A 24,723-nucleotide genomic window follows, 5' to 3' on the forward strand; every position below is an offset into this window, starting at 1 on the left:
CAAAAGAGGCCGATGGGGCAGTGTGCACAAACAAGTCGTGGCAGTGCGATCTGCAAGGTTTACTGCAAGGTACACCCGTCCCCCATGTGACCACGTTGGACTCTGGGGATCAGGAGACTGGGTATGACGGCATGACGTCATTGTACTAGCTGGCATACGCGATGGATCGCGTGATGGTGGGGTAGCGATAGCAAAGAGAAAAAGAAGACACGTTGTATTTGGATAGCTGTTGAAATGAGAGTTGTGCTTGCAGTTTCGTCTTTAAAATGTGTGCTCGAATGCAGATTTACTATGCGTATGTAGTTTTGTTGCTGCTGTTGCTGTTGTACTGATGAAGCTTGGATGCCATTTCAGCCACATCGCATCGTATATCGGGGACTGCATGCAATCGTCAGGCCAGAACCTGCTAGGTGGGTGGATGGATAGTGGCGGTGTCACTGGAGGTCTCTTCTCCGGCTTTCTGGATAAGTGTGTAATAGGCAGGTACTAAGTAAGGGGAGGGGGGAGACGATACGCCCTTGCCGCATTGTTTCAGCAAGAGCCGCAATGCAGCCCTGTGAAACCAAGAGGCTTACGTAGCAGATAGCCACTCTACTTGCTTTAGCCTGCAAGCTTCCCGGGCTGCGATGAAAGCTGCGTGGGGCTTGGCAATGACGTAGCGCTACCGGTCAAAGCTCAGAGCTGTGTTGTCGCGCAGCTAAATAGCCCCTCCATAGCTTCCCCTCCATCGTCACATTACCAGTACTCAACTTTACACTGCAATCCTCCTTCTCTCACTCACACACACACACACACACTCTCACACAAATTAATCTCCGTACGATACCACACTTGATACCCACATCCACGACACAATGGCCCGCGGAAACTCCCCCCAGACCCAAGTCTTCTACAAGGGCAGCTCAGGCGACCAATTCACCATCTTTGTCGAGAGCGTAGAGGCGCTACAGAAGTGGAAGGCTGACAGCAGCATTCCTATGGTTGATGTTGTTGCTGGGTGGAAGGTCATGGTACCCGAGTAAGTTTGTCACAACAGCGTCCGATCCCGTTCGCAAAGGGACAGAGAGAATGTGTTTTCTGGGCGCCCTAAATGGGGGAAGAGAACGTTTATTTGCTAACACATGGGAAACAGACACGGCAAGCAAGGTGTGCTCAACACGGCTTCCAAGCAGCAGCTAGAGAATGAGTTTGGTGCTGGCGCAAAGGAGGATGACATCTTCAAGAAGATCCTCCAGGAGGGTGACGTTCAGTCGAGCGAGGTATGTTAACTTGGTTTTTGTTTTCCGACACCATCCCGCCCCCTCCCTTCCCCGTTCCTTGGTGTGCGCATTCTCGAAAACATGGTCGCTAACTAGCCCGTCTTTTCAAAAACAGAACTCTGAGCGCATCGGCATCACCAACGAGACTCAGGGCGGACGTCAAGCCCACTAAACGCCTCATCATGTGTACAACGTGACGATGAGCGAACGATCTTAGTCTTTCTTATGACTTTCGATATGATATCATGACTTGGAAGGGGGTGGATGGGGTTTAGCTAGTGAGCGAGAGCTGCTGGCTTGCAAGGAGGGATTGGGATGACACCTTTTCCTGCATCCTGCATGTTTGATAGGCATCTACAATGGAATGGAATGTCTACAATGAATTTGTGTCTGGCTGTGATGGTGATGTGTGGATCGTGACTACCTATCGTTCGAAACCCAGCTTATTGTCTCCACCCTATACAGGGAGGGCTTCACAAGCGACAGTGTTTATGGTTATGTGAAAGTCGTAAGTGCCTTGTTATCTATTTGTTATTGTATCCTTGGTGATACTCCGGTAGGTCCTCTAGCAATTACAATATTCACATATACAGCATAACTGGATTTCTCCGTGATAAAGTAGAAACAAATGATCAGCAGTAGTTGAAGTGGATATTCTGGACGACAAGAGAAGAGAAGATGTGAAAGGAGACGAGAAGGCTGTCGCGTGCGCGAGGTATCGAAGTCTTGTCAGCCTTGCGGTGACTGTGGCGCACGCAACACTGCCTCGTCTCTATCAGCCCGATCTTGGCAGCTTATGACACTAGCCTTATTGGTATCTAGATTCTGTGCTGCCTATAGCATGTCTGTCTGTGATCTCAACTCTTTTGGTATCTCGCCATACAATTTTTCTCTCAACAAAGTACTTTGACTTCTCGGAGCAGACGACCATACCCCGACCTTGACAGCAACATGAGCTTATCCGCTCGCGACACCGATCACAAGGCTGAACCATTTACCTATACATCTCTCGATCTCTCCCAGCGCTCTATTCGTCTGCTTTTGCTCCACCCAAAGCTGTCTGAAAGCGGAGACATTGAATGCGAGATACGCGATGCGACGGTCGACGATGAGTATATCTGCTTGTCCTACGTATGGGGCCAGCCTGAAATAGGCTACACAGTCATCATCAACGGGCGGCCGCATCGCGTTCGGACAAATCTATACAGATTTCTGCAGCAGGCTAGAGAGAAAGACCTCGGATGGCTATGGATCGATGCGTTGTGTATTGATCAGGAGAATCTTGCAGAGAGAACGCATCAAGTGCAGCAGATGGGAAGCATATACTCCCGAGCGAGGATGGTTGTGTCTTGGCTGGGAACAAGTCCTGATATAGCCGATGCGTTGCACGAAGTCGCGTTGGATCACCGATACAATGACGTTGAAGTCGTCTTTGCCCACGAGTACTGGACCCGGGCATGGGTTACTCAAGAAGTCGTTCTTGCACGTCGACACGCTCTAATGGCGGGTGGAGTAACGCTCCCAATGAATGATTTCCATCCACTTCTCGGGCCTGCTGATAGCTACGGACATCTTATAAGGTTACTGCAAATCCAAAACATGAGTCCGAAGTATTTCAAACGCAGGAGTCTTATACGTCTTCTTGAGCAATTTCGTATGCAGGAGTGTGCAGTTCCACATGATCGTGTGTTCTCGCTGTTGGCGCTGTGTGGAGAAGGCTCGAATCTCAAGGTCGATTACGAAGTATCTGTCGAAGAACTATTGTGGAGGATATGTCATACCTGCACCTTCTGCCTTTGCTCCCTGGATATCGTAAGCCGCACACTGTTTCACGAAGACCACATATGGTGGAAAATCGACCGGCCAATGTCAAGCTTTATGTTCTTGCGAACATGTTACGCAGAAGTGAGGACGGACCACATTGAACAAAGGGGAAATTGCATCTTCTTTGCACATCCCCATCGATTTGATACCCCTAAATTCGTTACCCCTAGATTCGTTGAAGACAGCGAGACATATTCGGGAAAGAGACCAAAAGGTTCCTGTACGACATTCTTCATCCCGACTGGCTCTATCTGTACGAAGTATGGATGGGACGGCGATTGGTACTTGGCCCTGTGTGTGAGCTCTGATAGCGCCGGATTCGACTTCTATCACCTACCAGACTTTTACAACGGCTTTCAAGGCGCCTATCCGAACAGTTTGGAAGAAAGGAGATTGGATTTCAGAACTCGGCACTGGCCTGATGACCTGAGGGTAATCTACGACAAACGAGGATCCTGTACTATCCGTCTTCCGTTGGCGTTCTGGATTGAACTTATAAGATCGCGAACCCGAGAGGAATTAGATCCACCGGGGTATCTTCCTTGTGAATTTGAAGGACAACACGGCTTAAAGCTACCATTCACGTAGCCACGAGAAGCCATGATGATCATCTCGAGAAGATGCTTCCCTCCGGATTCCGGTATTAAAAGCAACAAGCAAGGTCGTAGATTGTCTTTTAGATTGACCAGTTTCTCGATGGTCTTCAAGGGCATTGCTATGAGTAGTGGACAAGATCGACGGTGGTGGGATTGAGAGTAGCGTCTGATCTGAGCCGTGTATGAAGAAGACGAAGAGCGATGTCTAGTGAACGCACATAGGAATCGCCTCACGAACGCGTGGTATCATGAGTCTACGGAGGCGATGGCCCTGGCTTTTCTTGTTGAGAGGCATTTGTCGACATGCAGTGGTAATGATCGGAGGGCCTATTCGAGTGGAGAGGAATTGGTAGCTTTAGTTCTTGCGCCTGCCTAGGCACGCGTGTCAGCATTCGCATTCGATTCCGCAGTTCACTTTGTGGGTATAACGAGGAACTTGTTTGTAGTTCGAGCAGAAAAATCCACGGTGCTCACGGCACCTGGCGAACAGTGTAGATGCGGTTTCCAATAAATCAATGTAGATTGCCACAAGTGCCTAGCGTACCAACGCAGAGAAGAATCATGTCCATATTCGACCGAATACGGGAGGCGAGGGTCTTGGTGGAGTTGCGCGGCGAAGCTGCGACCCTAAAGATTCGCCTAGTGGAAGTCTAAGCAGTAGGAAAGGACCGATGGAAAGATGGAGTTGTACCGAGGTTGAGCCTAAGAGTACTTTTTGACACTCAGCGACTCTTCAGGTGGCACAATGAAAAAGGTCTACATGTACTGCTGTAGAAGCTGTCAGGCGCAGGGCACAGCCGCTCGTGCAAGATGTTGCACAGTGGTACAAACACCTTGCAACAACACAAACACGAGCTCGCGATAACAGTAAAAACCCCTAGAATCATCGGATTACGATAGTTCGCAAGGCCTGGTAGATCGACAACGACCTGCATACCGCCATGAAGCCAATGGTGGAGCACCGGAGATTCCGATGCAAAGTACCCAGCCGTGAATACGAAGTTGCGTAGAAGCCGTAGAAGCTATGCTAAAAAGTGTGGGTGTACGAAGTCACAGTCCTAACGCAGGGCAAAGGCGACGGCGTGCGAGGCTGAGAGAGACCATTTTGGCGGCGGGCCACAATTAGAATTCTACCCGGCCTTGTTCGCTTGCAACCTCGATACCTTTTCCCCGTACGCCGACAACGTCATTTGCGTCGCTCAAACTCCGCGACGTTCTGTTTCGCCGTGATACGAAGCCCGTCATTACCGATGGGCGATCCCTGCATGCATCGCTGGCATGAAGGCGAAGTGTCGAGGTGCAGTACGAGATAGGAGCCGCGGAGTGAGTGGTGGTTCAAGGTGCGACACGCTGAAGCGAGACATGGCAATTGGTACAAATGCGCATGCTACATACGACACACGTTAATATAAGAGACGGATAACCGCATGGATGGGTGCAAGACAGCTGCTAGGTGTAGCGCACTGCTGCCGCGAAAGCCGGTTTTCCTTCTCTCGAATCATGCCCTTCAACTCGCCCGCGACGGGGGCGTCGATCGCTCGTATCGGCGGCATGTCACTTGAGCGCAGTAACAGTAAAAGGAGCTTGCTCTGCGCCACCAGCAGCTTCAAAGTGGTTCGCATTCCGGGCTGTATTAAAGGTCGACTGCGTTAGTTTCAGGTATGCGTGGCTTCGCTAAAGCCACAGTGCGCGACAATGGATCGGCGTGGTTGCGGGTTGGTACCACCTTTCATCGCAACCTTGAGGAGCGATACGGGGACCCGCTTTGGAACTAGCGCAAGGGACCGCTATATCCGATGACCTCACCGTGACCTGCCACTCACTCGGTAACTAGACGAACGAATTGCGAGCAACCGAGGGGGGCGTATGCGTTGTGGAGAAAGAAGTTTAATTGGACGAATGGGGTAAAGTTTGCTTTTTTGCGGTTGGGTGCTCGTTCGGTGTATATCCAGGATGAGAGCGACAGGGCTTGGATGGCGTGCAAACGGCGTCGGCACAGAGTCGTGTGTGCGATCATCGTGCAGTCGCCTTTCTGTTCCTTGTCTTTGATCTCCAGCTACTGGCCGTCTCCATGACCTTGTCCTTTCTTGCACTCTCACTTCACTTACCCTTACTCTGAGCGAGCTCCACTTGACATTTGAAATCACAACGTCGACCGAGTGCGAGGATTGATTGAGGCGTCAAAGCACCGCTCTTTTCACCGAGCAAGGGATCCATTCTGGACGAAAGCGCATCATGCCTACACTCGTGTGGTTGCGCGCTGCTGCCGTCGCTGCTCTTGCGGCTCATGCTACTGCCCAGCAATGCTGTAGGTATCCCGTGTATTGTCGACGAACAACGGCTGACCGAACAGACTACCCCAATGGCAACAAAGCCCCAGACACAGAGAAGCCCTGCTCATCAGCAGAGGGTTCTGCTTGCTGTCCGGATAGCTGGGAGTGTCTCGACAATGGTCTCTGCCACTATCCCGCCAATAACTTGTACGGCCGATATAGCTGTACAGACAAGACGTGGAAGTCGGAAGGATGTGCTTCGAACATGTGCACATACGGTAGGAACGCCGACTTGTTAAACTGAACATGACTGACGTACAACAGGTATGACAGTCGGTGGTGGCGAGTCGATAAAGCAGTGCGCCGATCACGACAACCAGTGGTGCTGCAACGCAGACGACACAAACGTAAAATGCTGCCAGGAATCACCGTCACCACGACCTTTTTTCGCGCTGCAAAACGGAAATGCCTATGCGACGATTGGCTCAAATCAAGCGTCGACTAACCCCAACATCGCCACCATTACTGGCCTCGCGACGAGTGGTGGATCATCAGGAGGTGGAAACTCAGCATCGCAAACTTCAGCGCAGCGGTCTTCAGCTGCTCCTTCTACGACCGGCGATTCAGATTCGGGAACTGCAACGCCAAACTCGGTTACGACTACGCCTACGCCTTTTAGCTCCGTTGCGACGAGCCTTTCCACAGGCAGTGCGGGAGTAGTCACGATTGAAAACACCATTCTCGTTACCCCGACTGCAACCGCCGGCTCAAGCAACGACAATGCCAATGGAGACTCTGACAGCGGATCGAGCTCGAACCTAGGTCTTATCATCGGTTGCGCAGTCGGCATTCCCCTCGCACTCGCTCTCCTCGGTATAATCTTCTGGCTCCTCCGCAAGCGTCGCCAACAAGCCGCCAACCCGTACAAAGAAGCTTCGGAAATTGGAGGAGACAGCCCGCTCGTCGGCGGTGCCGCGGCAGCAAAACTCAGCAAGAAAGAGACGTACCGAAACTCGCGACCCGCCACGGCAGAGATTGATGGTAACCCCGTTGGAGCCGGTCAGCCAAATCGCGTCTCTGAACTTCCTTCCGGAAATGGTTTCCAACCGGGACAGGGTGCTCCCTACGGACCTGATGCTGTTGGGATTGGTGGTGGTAATGGGAATAGGAGTACGTGGGATAGCCAACCACCTCAGTACTCGCCTGCACAAGCAGCCTTCAGCCACCCCGATGCTGCGGAACTGCCTGATAATAGTGTCCATCCTGTCCTTAATGAGAAGGGGCAGCCGTATCAACCGTACAGGCCTCCACAACCTGTGGCTGAGCTGCCGTCTGTTACAACGCCGCCTGAGGATCTGGAGAAGCAGATGCCGAAGCGGTAGAGGGGGGTTGTTCACTTTTCCAGACAGGCGTTTCTTTGGGAAGGCATTAACATATACATGATGTGGCTACTGCAGCCTTTCTTTTCTTTTTCTTTTGGCAAAATATAGGGAAGATACCATGCACGAGAATTTTGTGTATAATGAAGGAGGGTAGCGATGCCTTCAAATACAGATATAGATTCAGATTAGCAAGATGCTGTTCTGATCTTGAAATGCAGAATTTATGTGACTGCAAAGACGTTTCTAGCAACTTGTGACGACTAGTTTAAATCAGAGGATTATACTCATTTTACTTGGACATGGACATCAGCCCTCGCCAGAAAATGTCGAGTGCGAATGGGGGAAGGCGGTGTGTGGGGGGGAAAAGGGCAGCGAGTCATGTCCGTCGGCGGCATGTCGTCAGCCCTTGAGCCCTTGAACCCGGAGAAGGTGTGGGGGGACTCGAAGATGCCCAAGATAACGCGTGTCGCAACCATCATTGTCGCTCACACGTAGCATTAGAGCGCCCATCCGTTTCTTCCTTGTCTATCGCCATGATCCACCTGCCCGACGAGCTCATCCTCAACATAATCTCTTACCTCGAACCCGCCGAGCTCGTCAACCTCCAACACGTCTCCCGCGCCTTTCTTTCCCTCTCGCGCGACAACAATCTCTGGAAGTCTCTCTGCTTCTCCCATTCTGCCGCTGAACGCCGTCGCCGCCGCCTCGACATCACGCCTGCCGACATCGACCCCCGACTCGCTGAGCTCATACGCGCCGCCGATACTCTCTCCAACACATTCGATACCTCGGTGCACGACACAGATGCGCCGAGCGCTGACGTACAGCAGCAGAGGAACGCCGGCAGGAGACGCCAGGCGTTGATAGCCAACTGGGATCCTAGTTATCCTGACGAGAGGGTGAATTGGTACGACGACTTTATTCAGAGGCATGCCGAGCCAAGGCTGAGTTGGTTTCAAGATGCTGGGACCGAGGGGAAAGAGCATGGGGATGTGAGGAGGGAGGCTACGGGCGCGGGTGTCTTGTTCGATCAGCATGGCCTGGCGGATAAGCTTGTCGCGCCCCTAGACGATGGCCGGATATGTATCTGGGACGCCTCTGCAGCCAGCGACCGCCAGGGAACCCTGATTGCCAAGTCTGATATCGGGTTACTGGCGAACCGGGGAAGCGATCTGGACTACGACACGAGACTTGGGCAGAGCCACGCCATCATGACGGAAACGGGTGCGGTAGAGTGCGTGAGCATAGACAGCAAGTTGGCCAAAGGCTTCTTCGCTGTCAAGAACGAGCTGGTCGAGACAGATCTGAATACGCTTCAAATCGTCTCGCGCACGCCGTATCCGTTTCCCATCACCGCGCTGAGCGAAGCACATCACAGCACGCCCTTGACGATTGGAACAAACTGGACGCTGCATCTGCACGATAGCCGGAAACCGCCTGCGCCACCTTCTTCTTCGGTGCGTTGCGAACTCATTGGCGGACCGGCAGATAACGACTTCTCGCGCCTCGATACCGGGGACCTACACGGCCATGTCAGCCTGTCCCAGCCCGGCGCGCTGTCTATCCTCCATCTGCCCACGACGCGCGAGTGGGACGGCAACGGCGATATCTGGGTCGCTGGCCGCTTCACCTCGATGCTAAACTTTGATCGGAGATATTTTCCCCGTCTGCGCGGTACTGTGCACTCGGGCGCTCGTCTGTCTTGCCTTGCTGCCTTCCCTCACCCTTTTGTGCCGCATCATCTGCGTCTTGGTACCCCTTACGCCAATCCGTCTCTCCTCCACGACGTCAAATCTACAAGGGGGTTTACCTTGATCGCAGCGGGCGAGTACAAGGGTAAAGGCAGTCTGGAGCTGTATGGTCTATCTGGCGAACCGGAGAGGAGTATCAATTCGAGCGATAGCCGCACGACAACATCCGGGGGCCGTGGCGGTCGCTCAAAAGCATACTATCAAAACCGGCAGACGGCTAGTAGCTCCAAACTCTTGTCTGTGGCGCCACATGGGACTCGTCTGGTTTTTGCAGATGGAAATGGAGGATTGAAGTGGGTGGAGAGGGACGGCTCGACGCCTGTGAGGCAGCTCAATATCAACGATTTTCAACGACGGCCAAAGGATGGTTCTGTTTCTACTCTGGAGCAGCAGCATGATCATGGTAACCTCGTAAACGCGACGCCAGATTCAGAGGCCAGTTGGGGCGACATTGTCCAGAAGATTCTTCCTACTACAACAACAACATCCCAATACGCACCAGAGTCTACCGAGTCGTTCTCTTGCCTAGGCCTGAATAACCTGGTGCTATGGACGGGGGATGGAAGATTGGGGCTTTTGGGCTTTGGCAAGGAGCCGCCCATGGCGAGGGATGTTTTTGAGGATGCGTTGGAAGTACAGGGGGAGAGTATGGAGGGGGGACACCAAGGGGACAAAGTTAAGGAGAGGCAGTATGACGTGGAGATGAGGAGGGCGTTGGAGCAGCAGGCTAGGGAGTTGAGGTGGTTGAGGGGATATGGGCTTTAAGAGAGGATGGTTGGGTTGGGTTTTGGTGGCTTTGTGTGCGCTAGGCGATGTAGAAGATGAGTTGAGTATGCAATGTCATGCGAGATGTACGGAATACCTATCCTGATAATGTCAGCTGAGATTATGCATTGCTTCACGGACTGCAGTGTTTTGCAACGCTGCAGTACGCTACGATTGCTACAAGTTTGCCCACGACAGTTTCGAGTCAGTCACTCTACCCCTACTGTCAAGACTCCAGATATCACACAAGATGAGATAAGCGCACCTGTCCTCTCTCTCCCCCCTCATACAACGGCGGCATGTTAGACTTTGGCTCTTTTCACACACCGAGTCTTTTGACTATACCCACTTCGACCTACCCGACCTACGGAATCAACGCTCTCCAGCTTAAAGAACGTAGTCAATATGGCTACATGTATCATATCCCGTTGCGTATATCAATAGGCTCGGAGACACTTGTCAAAGTCACTGTCAGTCGACGGTCAGACTATGAGCCCCAGTAAGTACATCGTCTGCTCGAAACGAAACACCCAATTCAAAAAGACTTGCTTCTCATATTTCAAACGATTTACTCAAACAGGGACGTGAAAGTTTCAAGGCTAGCGTACTGCTAGAGTTCCTTTGGCACCACTGTTTCTCGCCATCAACGTTTCCTACGGGAAATGCCGAGTTGATTCCCAAACGTCAAACGATTGTTCTCCAGTGGTGGAGCAGGGTTCCGCACTCTATCCTCAGAGGTTAACTGATACTCAGGGTAATCCGTAGCTGGCCATGTAAAGTCACGATCAAGTACAATGGCTCTGGAGGCGTATTCTTTCCAGGCAAACGTCACATGTCCTACAGAGTTCTTGCATTGATCTTGACGTCGATGCCAATTTGCCACTACTTCTCCCCTATCTTAGCAGTCGGCTCTCTGTGACCTAGCTGTAGTAGCATGATCAACGTAAGACGGTGTACCTTGCTTTTCCGCTCGAGAGAACCGCGTAGCACATGTTCTAGCTTCGCCAAAGCTCGCGCGTCTCTTACGTCATCAATTCACTCTGCCAGAAGAAGCCCTAGCTCCATCATTGGAGTTCTTTTGCGGTGGTCGATGCGAATCTGAGAATTCCAGGAATTGCAGGAGCTCAAGATTGTACTCGAGTTTGAGTCGGGAGAAATGACCGCTTTGGAAGGTTCGCGCATCAGCGCAGTGCCCTGGAACTGAGAGATGACTGAAAGTCTAGCGGGAGAATGAAGCGACATCGAAATACTAAAAGGGACTAAAGTTAACATTTGCCGCGACTCATACTAGTACAGCATTGTCGGTGAGTACGCCGTAGGTACAAGAATATTCTATATGGGTAATGGGATATTGCGGCCTGTGTATTGTAAGTGTAATCTCCCAACTAACACAGTTGAACATGGAAAGTGATTAGACACATGGTGAGGTTTTGTTGTACAGAATTTTAAGTGCCTGTCAAACATATCAGCTGACTGGAGTACGTTGCAGCACATTCGGCCAGTGAAGACAACCCCATATCGACACTCAGCGACCATACATGTATATCTCGTAGCATCTCTGAACGCTCGACATCAAACTCATCCCTGGTAGACTCAATCCTTCTTCACGCTCTCATCTTTGGAGTCGCTCTTCTTCTCTTCCTCTTTGTCACCGGAGCCGCTGCCACTGCCCTTGTAGTGACTACCTTCTTTTCCAGGCTCGAAGACCGTGTTACCTGGCGCTGATTCAGAACGGATAACCTCCAACGTCAAGTGCACAGGACATACAGGAAGCGCAATGCGCCCAAGCACCGTCTTTCGTCAAGTCAGCCCCTGCGTCACACTCTGGACACTGGACCATGGCAAATCCTTCAGGACGAATTTCGGTGGATGGAGAACGATGGAATGTAGGATGTGGTTTATAATCGATGTTCGGGTTGCCATGTTGCGATAGAGTTTCAATGCAAAGTTGTGTAGTCGCGCTAGAGTGAGGGGCATGATGTCATAGACCAATAGCATCTCGCGGAGCCTCTTCATACACATCGGACACCAAGCCGGTAAATCCTTCTTGAGAGCTGAAGTTCGCAGAAGAAGGCCCGAAGTTGGGCTTACATTCTTCCATCGGTAATTTCTCATGCAGTGGTTGAGCTGGCGCGTTACGGACGATACGTAGCGTGAACGCCAACAGCCGTGCAGCATGCGACAAGTATGGCGCAGATACGACTTTTGGTCCTACAATGCAGAGCTTGTGGATATTACCAGATTTTGAATCCTACTTTTGTGCCAAACGGTTTGCCTGAACCATCCACACAAGTCAACAAGGTATCCAATTTCTCGCGATCCGCCCTCTTCCGCCCTCCGCCCCGTCCAATCTTTCGGCGTTCCTGCACTCCCAACAACTAGCATCCCTTTGTCTTGCGCAATGCAATCACCCCACCACCGTTGACTCGCAGACAAACTCTCCATCCTCATGGATGCCATCGCGACTCAGACCGCTAAATGCCACCAATAATCGCGCTCAGCTGCAAATCCTCAGATCACACCATGGGCGCGCGCGCGGACACGGTAAGCACGTACTGCCGCTGGACCAGGCCTAGACGGCAATGCTTCTTCAACCGATTGGTCGGAAGTGCGAAGCGAAGTGAAGAATTGAGTGGTAAATCTCTTGTTACGAGATGTGCATCCTTATTGCAGCAGCAATATATACACACAGCAGTCGGCTGTGGCGTGTGGCAATGCTATATTCTTCGCCTTTTTTTGTTTCTTCCTTTCCTACTCATCTGGTCCCTGAAGTCGTTGCGACGGGCCAAGATCCGGGGGAAAAGGCTTTGTAACATTCACCGTTGACGTGCATGCAGAGCATAAATGTGCTCGCGGGCGGAGCTGCCAATTCAAAGGGGGAGGATGATGCTAACCCAGCGAAACGAAGCCATTGCTTCAGCTGCTCCGGGTTCGTGAATCATGCCACGCGACTACCCGCTTGCGATAGCCTCACTATACCCAGCCGAGCGAAGCCTCTAGACCAAAGACAGCCTAACACTCGCGTGGAAAACGGCTCATCCGCAACTGCACCTGGAGATGGATGCCCGAGAGGCCATTTGCGTATCAAAGCAACGGTTCCCTCCCCACTGAATCTGCATTGCGCAAGCTCGTCTCCGCGCCAAAGGATCCAAAGTTTGAACTTTGAACCTTGTGTACCTGCAGGTGGTAAATGGTACCTTCAAGAGGGCATACGGCCGGGCGCCTCCTCAGTCCATGGCCTGCCTGTCAGAAAGCGGGATGTACGACGCGTGCAGCCTCCCGTATATAGCGTCGATGGGCCGGATTCCGAGGTGATAAAGTTCGAGTTTCTTCATTAATCAGGCACAGTGCGTCAAGACCCTCTCTTTCTTCTTCTCATTCATCTTCTCGTTTCGTCAATCCGCGGAGTGCAACTACAATTTAGTCGACAGGTGTGCTGCTCTAGTACACATAAGTCTTGCGAGGAATCCCTGAGTAATTCTTCAAAGCCCATGACAACTAGACGCACATAGTGTGTAAGACGGTTACGATACCCCGGACGCCTACATACCTTTCTTCCCACCTCAAGTTGACGACCAACTACACGCCACAATGTCCAGCTCCATGGCCGTGCCGCCTTACTCCAACAAAGCTGCCATTTACCTTGGACCCGTTATTTCCTTTGGAGTCGTCGCACTTTTCCTGGTCATTGCGCGTATCTATACACGCGTAAAGAGGACCGGACAGCTGTATCTCGATGACTGGATCATCGTGGTCGCGGAGCCAATGTCCTTAGTCGGCATATGTTTGGCCATCGCGTCGACCGCGTACGGATGGGGTAAACCAGCAGCATTCTTCACACCCGAGACGCTCAAGCAGACACTAAGGGTCCAATTCGCGCTCCAGACCGTGTGGCTCCTGACGCTATGGCTCGTTCGACTGTCTGTCGCGTGCTCGCTACTGCGTTTTGGAACCGAAAGACTGTGGCGATGGCCATTGTACTTCATCATGGGTCTCCAGACGGTCATCTCCTGGGGCTACTTTGTGATTCAGTTTGCACAGTGCACACCCATCAGCTCCAACTGGGATACTGGTATCTCTTCCAAATGCTGGAACCTGGATCCCATCATCCTCTTGGGATGGGTTATCGCTGGTAAGAAGTCCATCCATGCCACCGTCAATGGGCCCGATTAACCGTTCTGTTAGGTGTTTACATCGCTATGGATCTTACTCTTTCCCTCATGCCAATCCGCTTAGTTCGTACCCTGAACCGTTCTCAATCGGAGAAGATGCTCATCGGCGTCCTAATGGCCCTCGGTCTTCTTGCAACGGCAATTAACTGCGCCAAGATGACAACATTCACGTCTTTCGGCCAAGGTGACGTGATGCAGGCTACCATCGTGCCTTCAATGTGGGCCAAGCTGGAAGAGGAGATTGGCATTATCGCTACGTCGCTTCCCTGGCTTAAGAGCCCAGCTGAGAATTGGTTGAAGAAGATGGGCATATTGAAAGAGCATCAGCTTACCAAGCCGAGTTTTGTGGCTGACATGAGCTTACCGACCGTCAAGGACAACGTCGAGGACATGAACAATGATGATGACGCGGACAGTGCGAAAGTAAAGGGAAATATTAGAGTGGATTCAGTGGCTACTGCACTCGGTACCAAAGGCTCCGACTCAAGCCTACCAAAAGATCCAAACAGCAATACCTGGCAGGCTGTCTGATTGCGACGACGTTTACGATTTTCATCTCGAATGCATGCCGAATATCTGGGCTTTAGCGTGGCGTTGTGGCGTTGTTGAGGGTCATTCGATCAACTCTACGGACTTGACGAACATATACGGGCATAGACTACCTCTATACATTACGCGACGGTATACATGCCCCCTAATACTATCAATCTCGAACCGAACAATGACTTTTGCATGTGTGAAGCGTAAGAGTTGGTGATGCCGCACTTCGGCGATATTCGTGCGAAGCTCTGCGGAAACTCGGCTTGTTAGGTAAGGAAAACTTTTAGCGTACTCACTCTCCGCATCATGCAAATCATCATCAGCACCTTGCAAAAGCTTCCATTTGCGCGTCGCTAAGCAATTTCTGCGTCATCTCCTTCATGTGAAGCTTCCGTTTTTCAAGCAGATGACGGTAGAGGTGCGTCAAATTCATCTCAGGCTTGTCCGTGCATCCACGTACACAGGAGCTATAGTGGAATCAGCAAAGTCTTCAAACTTCGACGAGATGCCGCGGTCATTAGTAGCACTAAGTCGGCACGCGCCATCAGTCCGGGGTGCATGATCCAAGCTCGATCTGTAATAGTAGTGACGTCCCACGGGTCGTTATTCCCTACTCTAGGTTTGAAGTCCATGCTCTCAACAAGCTTTCTCCTCTTCCACGTCTTCGTTTCTTAACACTACGACCGTTACGACGTCCTGAATCTAACGAGCACCTGCCATCGACGAGACTGTTTCGACTTGTACTCCCCCTCCGAGTGTCTATCGTAGTTGCTGGCGCTTGTGTATGTGCTAGGCATCTTCTGCCTCCACAATGCCGATATGGGATCCTCTTGTTCCCGTTGAGCGCGGTATTCAGCGCGGACTCGCACGTCTTCCAGTACCCGTCAGCCACTGGCTTGGCTATCGACACAAGACAGAACCACCCTCTCGCACATGGGTTGTTTGTCTCTGGGGGTTCATAGGCGCCTTTTGTGGGCTTAGCGTCATTCTCGCCATCTTCGGTCATACGGATTACATGAGAAGTCGCGCTGTACCACCGATTATTGCTTCATTCGTGAGTTTCCCTTCTCCCAAAAAGATCAATTCAATCGACAAACTAACATTCCTCCAGGGCGCTTCGGCAATCCTCTGCTATGGCGCTATCGATGTGCCTTTCTCGCAACCACGCTCTCTGGTCTTTGGCCACTTCTTCAGTGGCTTGGTTGGTGTTATCGTAGCAACCATCTTTCAGTTCGACCTCGAGAAAGACCCCTATCCACGGCTGCAGTGGCTCGCGGCTGCTTTGGCGACAGCAATCGCTCTCGTTGTCATGCATCTGACCAAGACGACTCACCCGCCTGCTGGAGCAACAGCACTTATGCCGTGTGTTGATCAGCACATCTGGGCGCTGCGGTGGTACTTCTTGCCTGTCTTGCTATTGTCCTCGACGGTCGTGCTTGTTACGGCAGTCATGGGCAACAACATTCAGCGGCAATACCCAAAGTTTTGGGTCGCGCAGATTCCACCACCGCCACCAGCACCAAAAGTCGAGGAGAAGAAGATCGAAGACAAGGAGGGGTCGTCTGATGGAAGCATGCGAGATACACTAGGGGCTTTGGAGAGAGGACCACTCTAGCTTCTCTCAGTTGTGTGCACCACAACGAGCGGCTCAATGGAGATTATTCGCATAAATACTAGTTAGCGAGCGATATTTGGTTAATACTGAGTGCTTTTCTGTCGAATTGGTTCCAATCCAACCTTGTGCGCTAGAAAGAGTTAACCTATGGGTTCTAATTAGTGCAACGCCGTCCGCGTCAACGGAAGCGATGCCGGGGTGATATTCAAACATCACATCAAATCCATTTCAACTCGGATACGACTTGGCTGGAATTAAGAATTGTGAATACCTCATTACCCTAATAACGTCTATCTATATGAAGCAAAATATGTACAGGCATCCAAAAAGTTGTTGGCCTGCGAAATTTTTCATCATTGCAACCACCATCTAACCCGAACCTGATTACTCCTGGAAGCAAAACCTGTGGCCATTATCGTCAAGCATTTCATCAACCTATGCCTGCTTTACCCACACAGTCCTGGCTACACTGGGCACACCCTCCGCGCTGACAGCAAACAGGTACCACGCTCCCGGTAGCACGACACCGGAGTCGTTCATGATGGGCAAGACGACTTCTTCCCCTTCGATCCTTGGCTGGAGCGGAATGCGCCTTTGATCACTGTTCACGTTGTGTGTAACGCTTCCTATTCTGATGAAAGAGAACGTCACGCCGTCAGCTGAACCTTGCATCTTGACTCTCAACTCGCCACCGTGCGTGACGATGCTCGATGCAACATCCTGAATGATTGGACGAGGAGCGCCGGTGAGAAGGTATGGCGGTGTGAAGATCTGGCCGTTGGGATGATCGACCGTGTCGCGGCAGTGGTAGGACGGTCCTCCAGTTCCATCGTCCCAGCAGAGACCTCCTCCTCCGCTGAAGACTGTGCCGTCAGGTAGCAAGATGGAAACAGAGTGGTAGTTCCGGGGAATGGCTTCAGCAGCCAGCTCAGTAAATGTCTTGGTATTAGGGTCGAACATCTCGGCAGTGAAGACGGGATCGATGTCGGTGAAGCCTTGAGCCCAGCGCTGTCCACCAGTAACCAAGATCTTGCCATCAGGAAGGACAACGACATTAGCAAAGGCGCGTTGCTGGTGCATGTCGGGGATCCTTTCGGCGGTTACGGGGGCGCCGACATTGTTGATCTCCATCAAATGCGCGACAGCGAGTCCGGGCGCACGATCGTAGTACTGCGCTCCGCCTGCAGTGAAGATTTTGCCAACATCGTACATGACGTGAACACCACACATGGCATCGTTGACATCGTCACGGATACCTGCTGGGCTGACACCACCTTCGCCATCGGTGTAGTACCAGTTCATCGCCTTGCTGGGCCCGGCCTGGAAGACGGTGCCATTGCGCCAAGGGAAGAGCCAGGCGTGGTTATCCTCGCGAAAGATGCCCTCGTGGTCATATGTCAACATCGGCTCCACAGCAGCGCCAGGTAGAAGCGTCCACGAATTTGATGCCGGGTCATAAATCTCTCCTGGCTTTCCACCTCGTGGGCCACTCCACGATCCACCAATTGTGAAGACCTTTCCATTAGACAGGACAGCACTGCTCTGGTATCCGCGAGGTACCTTCATATCCGGTCCGGGGACAAACGTGTTGGTTTCCGGCTGGTATATAGTCGTCTTCTCAGCGTTGCTTCCTCCGGTGATGATCAGTCTTCCATCGCCTAGCTGACTCATTCCAGGACAGAACATGTCGTGGTTGGTTTCGGAAACCTGGCGAGTGGACATTTGACCAGATACCAGATTGTATTCGGCGAACTGAGTGATACCTCGTTCACCTCCGAATGAGTTCGGCGAGAACGCAGAGTATACCATCATACGGGTGGGAGATGGCCATTCCGGGACGATGTAGGCCGCAACCGGAATGATGGGAAAGTTGATGACTGGACCCCATGATCCTTGGTTCGGAGTGAATGCTCCTCCTTGGTCCTGAGCGAATGTGACTGAGAAGAAGAATGGCAGAAGCGTGGCCGCTACCTTTGAGTGAGAAACCATTATGAATTAACTTATTAATATGCACTGTAGGTGCAAGGAGATGAAGACGATAGCGACTGTGGGTGGGCGGTGCTCGTGTCCGAAGATGTCCATGGTGTGTTTGTTTTATACTCGTGTGCTGGGACGGTGGCAGGCACGTTGCTTTTCCCGCACCGCCATCTCCGAATCGCAAATCTAGAATTGTGGTCGCCAATGTTGTTGAGCACGTTCCCATTGGTAGTCGATCCCAATCAATACCGAGCCGATACCAGGTAGACAACCTAAGAGCTACATCACGAGCTGGGCTCATGCTCTTGGAGTAGTGCTATACTCATAACGCTACCCCGGCGACACTACAGCCGGTCAATGGTCCACGATTAGCTCTCGGCATCTGCAGGTGTGGTAGTTCTTAGTCTGCAAGAGAACGTTGTACATGCGTTAACGCATTCGTACGTGTCTTGTGAGGTGGTTTAGATCGATCCGTCAGGTAAGCTTTACGAGAAGAGGTTCGCGTGAGATAGGGCTGAGAAGCTGAACAGCCGCGATCCGTCTTGGTCGCACAGAGACGCGACTTGGCCTAAGCGCGGCGCACAAATAGTTTATCGATTGCTGTTGGCCGTTGCGGGGTGATACGAACATTGCATCTTGATGGTATTCATCCGATGTGAGGGACGATTATGTCAAGATCTGACGATGCGCGTGTTGAAGTTAGTGCGCAAGAATGAATCTTGGGAGAAGAACTGACAGCCCGGTACGAATGACGTGCAGCACTGATAAGCTGGCGAGTCAGTGCGTAAACAAGCTCCTCGGCAACCACTCTTAGCGTGACTCAAACCACAGAACACCCTGCACAGTCACACCGAACCATCGTATTCTTAGTTGGCTATCGAGATCGCACGCGTATCATTACCTATGAATTATCAGGATACGCGTGATAATGCGACGACCGCTGTCAGTCCAAGGAGAAGAAGCATACCACTTCCCCAGCCTCCGTTACCTAGGTATTCATGATGTCACCTACACCGCTGCTTTCACTGAGGCTTCAACCACTTTGTGATCTTTGCCTTTAACGCCTCTTCTGCAGCCGGCCATCCATGCCCCAGCCTCCGGCAAAACGCATGCGCATCAACACGTCTAAATTCTGACATATCGTGCAGCAGCGCCTCAACGACATCGATCCACTCAGCATCCTTATCCAGTGCAGCTGATACCAGTTGATACATGGGCGACTTGCGCGTGTACTTCGCGTCCGAAGACTTGCAAACTTCTTCCATAGCTTGGGCGTACAATTCTCGGTAGCGATCCAGCGACCAGGACAGATGTGGCAGCCGTGATATATCATAGTTTGGGAGCCAGTCGCGTCGGAGAAACGTGGGCATCGAAGCATAACCAAGGCAGTGTGGCACTGCTGCGCACCCGTCCCAGTCGATTATACCAGTAACGTTGCCATCTTCGTCTACCAGGATGTTTTGGAGATCGAGATCGTCGTGCCGAAGGACAAATGTTTCGCGTATTGGTACGCCGTTGCTAACGTCTTCGCTTTGGATTTGCTTACTATGCGATGACTCTGTTGTTGCAAAGGGAGCCGACGACATCACCATTCTCATCATTATCCAAACACCAATCTTCGCCACGTCGTGGGTACCAGATGATGAGCTGCGCTCCGCACTATTCACCCTATCTATGCCAGCGGTGAAGAAGGCTTCGCTGGTATCGAATGACCCTTCAGATGCAAACTTGTCCATGACAGTCTTTGTATGCCATCGCCAAAATGGACCAATGTAGCTTGGTTGCTTATCTTTCGGGTCAGAGAAGGAAGGCATACCAGTATACTCAAACTCCAGCGGCGCAAGTTCGCTCATAGCTCGCGCAAGAGAGCGCAGGAACGTAATGCGCTTCTGTTCCAACTCCGGTAAAGGATCGTCGGCATTTAGGTGTACTTTTGTGCTGATCGTCGTCTTGTAGGGCTGACCGATCCACATGTCCATTGCAGAAATGCCGTCCATTTTCCTCATGAGAATGTATGGTGCGCCTATCGCATTCTCGAGACTCCCATCATATGCGATAACCTCTGGCACTGGGCAGTTTGTGTGATGCCAGATGTGTTGCATCAGCTCAGCCTCACTCTTCAGAGCTACGTTATCGTTGATCTGCCATTCGCCTCGTGTGCCATGTGCAGGAATTTTGAGAATGTACTCTTGCGTGACTTGGTGACCGTCCTCGATCATCAAGAACACTGCATGGTGGAAAGATCCCTCTTTTCGTTGCATGACGCGACAGCTGCTAAAGGGAAGTTCTTCTTTCGGATCGATCAGATGGAGTACCAAGCGTTCTAGAGCGGTGCGAGATATACCCCGAATATCTTTAAAGTGTCGACGGTCATACTTATTCCCTGATGGTTTGCCGTCATTGCTATAAGCGTCTTCTCCAACCTCAGCCCCTGTACTGCGACTCCCTCTGGAAACTAGATGGGGCAGTCGGAAGTCGCAATCGCCATGAGGATTTCGATCTTGTGCGGAAGACGCGCTGAATTACGATGTTAATCGTCTTGAGAATACGTTTGATGTTGTTAGAGCTACCTTCGTCTCTTTGGCTGCTTCTTGATCACATGCATGAGCTAGTGGCAAGGACAACGAGGTAATCGAAGCCCTCGGCGTCGCCCCGAAACGTGAACCTAGCATTCTTCTCACCCCCGTCACCGATGACCGAGCGCCTTTGTTGTTTGACGAAACCTTGGTTTCTGTTGGTTTTAGAGACCTCAGAGACCACCGCTCGGGTCGCAGCAAGCTTTTCCATCTCGATGGTTTCCTCGATACAGCCGGTGTGGCACTGGTCTAAGACATGGTATGGATGTGCGCGTAACCGTGGTTGAGCACTTGATCGTGGTTGAGAACGCAGAAGTAGGCGATGAATGTTCTACCAACTGTGGCTTATGTCTGTACATCCCTAAGACAGTGAAAGACTAGCAGCAATTGAGACTCATGAATCATGATTCGGCTCAGCGGGTCACAAGGAAGAGACAATGTCTTTCAATCGGGTGAATGAGTAGGCACACATGTTCGTTACCAAAGTCACGCCTCCTTAGATAGAAAGGGTCGTGATAGCCTCGTGTTCATTTGGTGTGGCGCTAGTGCATCGCCGTTGAACCGTAGTTGAAAGGAGTTCACTAACTGGTGGTAGAGAGCAAACTGTGCGAAGGGAGCTTCAACTTCGGATACTCAAAGTAGGTCGCCTGCGATCATCTTGTCTAAAGTGCTGTTTGTTTCTGCGCTCTAACTTCTACTAAACACATGCCCTCCACTCTTAGAGCTTAGCACAATACGTCTGCACCGGCACAATCCCCCCACTCCTATCCGGCGGATCCCTCATTGCAACCTCCCTCGTCCTCGCCAGACTCTCCAACTCATCCAGCCTATTCAGCGTCGCTTTCAAATGTTCCTCAAAGCCCTGCTGTTGAACGACTTCCCTGAAGGCATTCTGCATGGGTACGGAATCCGCTCTCACCATACCATGCGCATCGATATGAATAACATTGATATGGTCAAAGGGGTGCACGAAATCCGCGCGCGTGATGATTTGACGAGCCTCGTGTAGCGGGATCTGAGGAAGGCAGAATTGATCTGGATCAGATGTCGATGTGTCTTGTTCGCGGAGGACGAGGGCGCGGGCTAGAACGATGGCGGCGGCGCAATACTTTTGTTGTTCCTCGACGTCGTCATCCATGGAGTCACCCAGGATCCAACAATTGTTCAGAAACCACATCTTCTCTCTCCGATTGATTTGCTTGCAGGTTTCAAGCATATCTCTTGACTTGGCGACTTGGTTTAGGAAGATGAGGCGGCCACCGACCTTGGCGAAGACTTGGTCTAGGACACTTTGCGGGACGTCTTCGTTGTGGTAGCGGGCTCGGTACTGTTTTAGTGCTGTTGTAACGACGTTCTTCCGCACGTCTCTGACGCTGATGACGTTCATGTTAGTTGCGTGTGGTGTCAGGCGCTCTAGGGTCCAGAATTCGTCAGAGGTGAATACGGTTGTAACAAGTTCGTTGCCCGCCCATATTTCGGCGCGCTGCTGGAGTATCTCCAGAAGATGTTTTCCGGCTTCATCGTCTTTGAACAAGTGTATGTTGTTGATGATCATGAGGAGAGGTTTGCCGCGTCGTTTCCTCAGCGACAAGGCTACCTTTTCCATCTGATTGAGTGCCCTCTCAATGTCTAGTAGAGGCGAGCTGTCTCTTGGTCCGCGGATACTGAACAGTCCACCGATGTAGTCTTCATGAAATTCGTAGTCGATTGCCTTGCCGAGCCGGGTTCGAAAGACCTCGAGATCGTTGTGGGCTTCCAGCATAGCAATGCCGTCGCCGTTGACCTTCCGCATGGCCTCGAGCAGCAGCGCTCGCTTGCCGGTACCTCGCTCGCCGATGACCAGGTAGTATCTTCCCCTAGCTTTTCCGCTGACGACATTATCGATGTCTTCTTGTTCCGCCCGTGGAACCCAGTATTCCCTCTCTACAATCTCTTGAATCTTTTCGGGCTCCGTGCCGTACGAGATGCGACCCAACACAACACGCTCTTGCGAGCTATATCCTGTCGCAAAGGCATTCTCAATCTTCTTCGCAACAGTTCTTTTGTAAAATAGGCTGTAGGCATAGCCGCCGAGGCCTAGCCCGAAGAGTGATATTAAAGCTACCGTGCTTCCTTCAAGCACACTCCGCGCAAACTTGCTTCTCTCCTGCTTGTCTCCGTCATCTGTGTTGCTTCTTTGCGACTTGGCTGATTGAGCTTCGTGGTTCGGGCTATGTAAGAGGAGGGGCGTGCGTTGAAAGCGAGCGGGGTGTCTGCCGAGGGGTAGAACGAGCCATGCTGCGATTGTCAGTCGTGCGAGACTTTTAAGGTTGACTGGAATAACGTGCCTCGCCTAGCGCGTTGTAGAGAGCGCCTCATTCGTTTTGTACGAGGAATGAACGGATGAACGTATGTTCAACAAGGTTACGCGTCATGTAGGCGGAAGCACGAACACGTCTCGGCCAAGCCATTGACCGCGTGCCGTATAGCCGGGCATCTTCATCGGACACGAGAACGAGATATAAAGTTGTTCATGTACGACCAAATTGGGTGGCATCATTCACATCCTGTGAAGACCAGTCAAGGGAGCGTGGTGGAGGATGCGACGTCTCACGTAGCGCGTCATCCCGAGATCCAGGGTTCGCGCTAGACACGCTCACAATATGGCTCCTTCGGCATCACCCCACATCCATGCCTACGTAGGAAGAATCACTGACAAAGTCGTCAAGCTAGATCGTAAACTAGGCACTCCGTACGGAACCAGAGTGTCTCAAAGATTGCGACCTGTCGTCGACGTGTATCTATACCCGCCCATTGTTGATTATGACAAGCAACTATACAGTCAAACCTTGTACCAAAGAACAAAGGAAAACAGGAAGGTTACAAAAACTACCTGTTACGCAGCTACAACATTATCTCAGTTTAGTATTTTCAACACCCATCGGCCGTGTTGGTCCCTGTTGTGACTATGACTAGATACAACGCTAGAGCGAACAGCTTCAGAAGCTCAAGGATTCACCTCTTTTACTATCTTACACTAACGTTTTACTTTAAAAGAACGAGTATTCAACATATGGCAGAGAGTTTACTTCGCAGACCCAAGCCGATCCCGCCCATGATCTTGTTGCCTGGCTGACCTTCCAGTATAATTAGCACCACCGCCTCGATCAACTTCCATACGACCGCTGAGTATGACAACCGAACCGACCTCCACCACTATGATGGCCACTCACAAGACCATTTCGACCCTCGCTCGCGGCGACTCGAAGCCCATCGACGCGAATAAACCATTCATTATTCACGACCTGCCAGCGGAAATCCGCAACCAAATCATAAGCTACTTGGTCGAGTACCCCACGCCAATGCGCATAAGCTGCAACAGTACCGAGTCCCGGCCATATCGCATCGATATACATGGTTTCCGTTTATGTCCGAAGTTACAGCTTCCAGTAAACCTCTTTACATCGTGTCGGACATTGTATCGCGATGCAGCTTCTGCCTTCTACTCTAACCACACCTTCATCATTGACAGTAGATACTGTTCTTACAGCTGCCACCGGTACTCACCCATTATCAGACTACTGCTTTGCATAAGTTGGGACTTCGTCAAGGTGGTGAGGATGTTGATGCGAAGCTCTTGAAGTCCTTCTACTTGAAAGAAGAAAGGTCAGTCGTACCTGATTGCTGGATCAATGGCTTTGGGCAAGTCGTGCAAGCTGAGGATTCTCACGATACTACTGACGAAGCATGGGAGTCCGTCTCCCATCTGATCGAAAACGACTGTAAGATAGACCATGGCTGTTGGGAAACCAGGAACTGCTTCGACGTTCTCGAATTGCACCCTCTCGACAGGCATTACCAACATGGGGATATCCATCCTGGCTGTAGCATCAGCGGCAAACAATTCTTTCCGTTTTAGCGAAATGCAAAGGAGGTCATGCGCTATCTTTTGCACAACATTGACGACCACGGGGTGTTTGACTCGTAAGTTTCTGCAATCGCACTTCTAAGCCT

At 51.5% G+C, this 24,723-nt stretch overlaps 9 protein-coding genes across 9 annotated transcripts; 5 read left to right on the top strand and 4 right to left on the bottom strand.

Moving 5' to 3' along the window:
• Positions 1-854: 854 nt before the first annotated feature.
• AA0111_g11961 (hypothetical protein) lies at positions 855-1,268 on the top strand (the record flags this gene model as incomplete). The annotated part of the gene is made up of 2 exons (XM_028645886.1): positions 855-1,018; positions 1,133-1,268. 2 exons carry the CDS (start codon positions 855-857, stop codon positions 1,266-1,268), a joined length of 300 nt encoding a protein of 99 aa, XP_028500443.1.
• A 4,646-nt stretch (positions 1,269-5,914) lies between these two features.
• Positions 5,915-7,334, top strand: AA0111_g11962 (hypothetical protein; the record flags this gene model as incomplete). Its single annotated transcript, XM_028645887.1, has 3 exons — positions 5,915-5,987; positions 6,033-6,230; positions 6,277-7,334. 3 exons carry the CDS (start codon positions 5,915-5,917, stop codon positions 7,332-7,334), a joined length of 1,329 nt encoding a protein of 442 aa, XP_028500444.1.
• Positions 7,335-7,867: 533 nt separating this feature from the next.
• Positions 7,868-9,850, top strand: AA0111_g11963 (hypothetical protein; the record flags this gene model as incomplete). The annotated part of the gene is made up of 1 exon (XM_028645888.1): positions 7,868-9,850. One exon carries the CDS (start codon positions 7,868-7,870, stop codon positions 9,848-9,850), a length of 1,983 nt encoding a protein of 660 aa, XP_028500447.1.
• A 1,593-nt stretch (positions 9,851-11,443) lies between these two features.
• Positions 11,444-11,690, bottom strand: AA0111_g11964 (hypothetical protein; the record flags this gene model as incomplete). The annotated part of the gene is made up of 2 exons (XM_028645889.1): positions 11,444-11,565; positions 11,618-11,690. 2 exons carry the CDS (start codon positions 11,688-11,690, stop codon positions 11,444-11,446), a joined length of 195 nt encoding a protein of 64 aa, XP_028500451.1.
• A 1,751-nt stretch (positions 11,691-13,441) lies between these two features.
• On the top strand, positions 13,442-14,553 carry AA0111_g11965 (hypothetical protein; the record flags this gene model as incomplete). Its single annotated transcript, XM_028645890.1, has 2 exons — positions 13,442-13,982; positions 14,036-14,553. The coding sequence occupies 2 exons, from the start codon at positions 13,442-13,444 to the stop codon at positions 14,551-14,553; spliced, it is 1,059 nt and encodes a 352-aa protein (XP_028500452.1).
• Positions 14,554-15,373: 820 nt separating this feature from the next.
• On the top strand, positions 15,374-16,177 carry AA0111_g11966 (hypothetical protein; the record flags this gene model as incomplete). Its single annotated transcript, XM_028645891.1, has 2 exons — positions 15,374-15,616; positions 15,674-16,177. 2 exons carry the CDS (start codon positions 15,374-15,376, stop codon positions 16,175-16,177), a joined length of 747 nt encoding a protein of 248 aa, XP_028500449.1.
• Positions 16,178-16,612: 435 nt separating this feature from the next.
• On the bottom strand, positions 16,613-18,166 carry AA0111_g11967 (Galactose oxidase; the record flags this gene model as incomplete). Its single annotated transcript, XM_028645892.1, has 1 exon — positions 16,613-18,166. One exon carries the CDS (start codon positions 18,164-18,166, stop codon positions 16,613-16,615), a length of 1,554 nt encoding a protein of 517 aa, XP_028500450.1.
• A 1,010-nt stretch (positions 18,167-19,176) lies between these two features.
• On the bottom strand, positions 19,177-20,415 carry AA0111_g11968 (hypothetical protein; the record flags this gene model as incomplete). The annotated part of the gene is made up of 1 exon (XM_028645893.1): positions 19,177-20,415. One exon carries the CDS (start codon positions 20,413-20,415, stop codon positions 19,177-19,179), a length of 1,239 nt encoding a protein of 412 aa, XP_028500453.1.
• Positions 20,416-21,448: 1,033 nt separating this feature from the next.
• Positions 21,449-23,206, bottom strand: AA0111_g11969 (hypothetical protein; the record flags this gene model as incomplete). Its single annotated transcript, XM_028645894.1, has 2 exons — positions 21,449-23,007; positions 23,185-23,206. The coding sequence occupies 2 exons, from the start codon at positions 23,204-23,206 to the stop codon at positions 21,449-21,451; spliced, it is 1,581 nt and encodes a 526-aa protein (XP_028500454.1).
• Positions 23,207-24,723: the final 1,517 nt, after the last annotated feature.

Source organism: Alternaria arborescens, assembly GCF_004154835.1.
Source record: "Alternaria arborescens strain FERA 675 chromosome Unknown contig_62, whole genome shotgun sequence".
NCBI classification, from domain to species: Eukaryota; Fungi; Ascomycota; class Dothideomycetes; order Pleosporales; family Pleosporaceae; genus Alternaria; species Alternaria arborescens.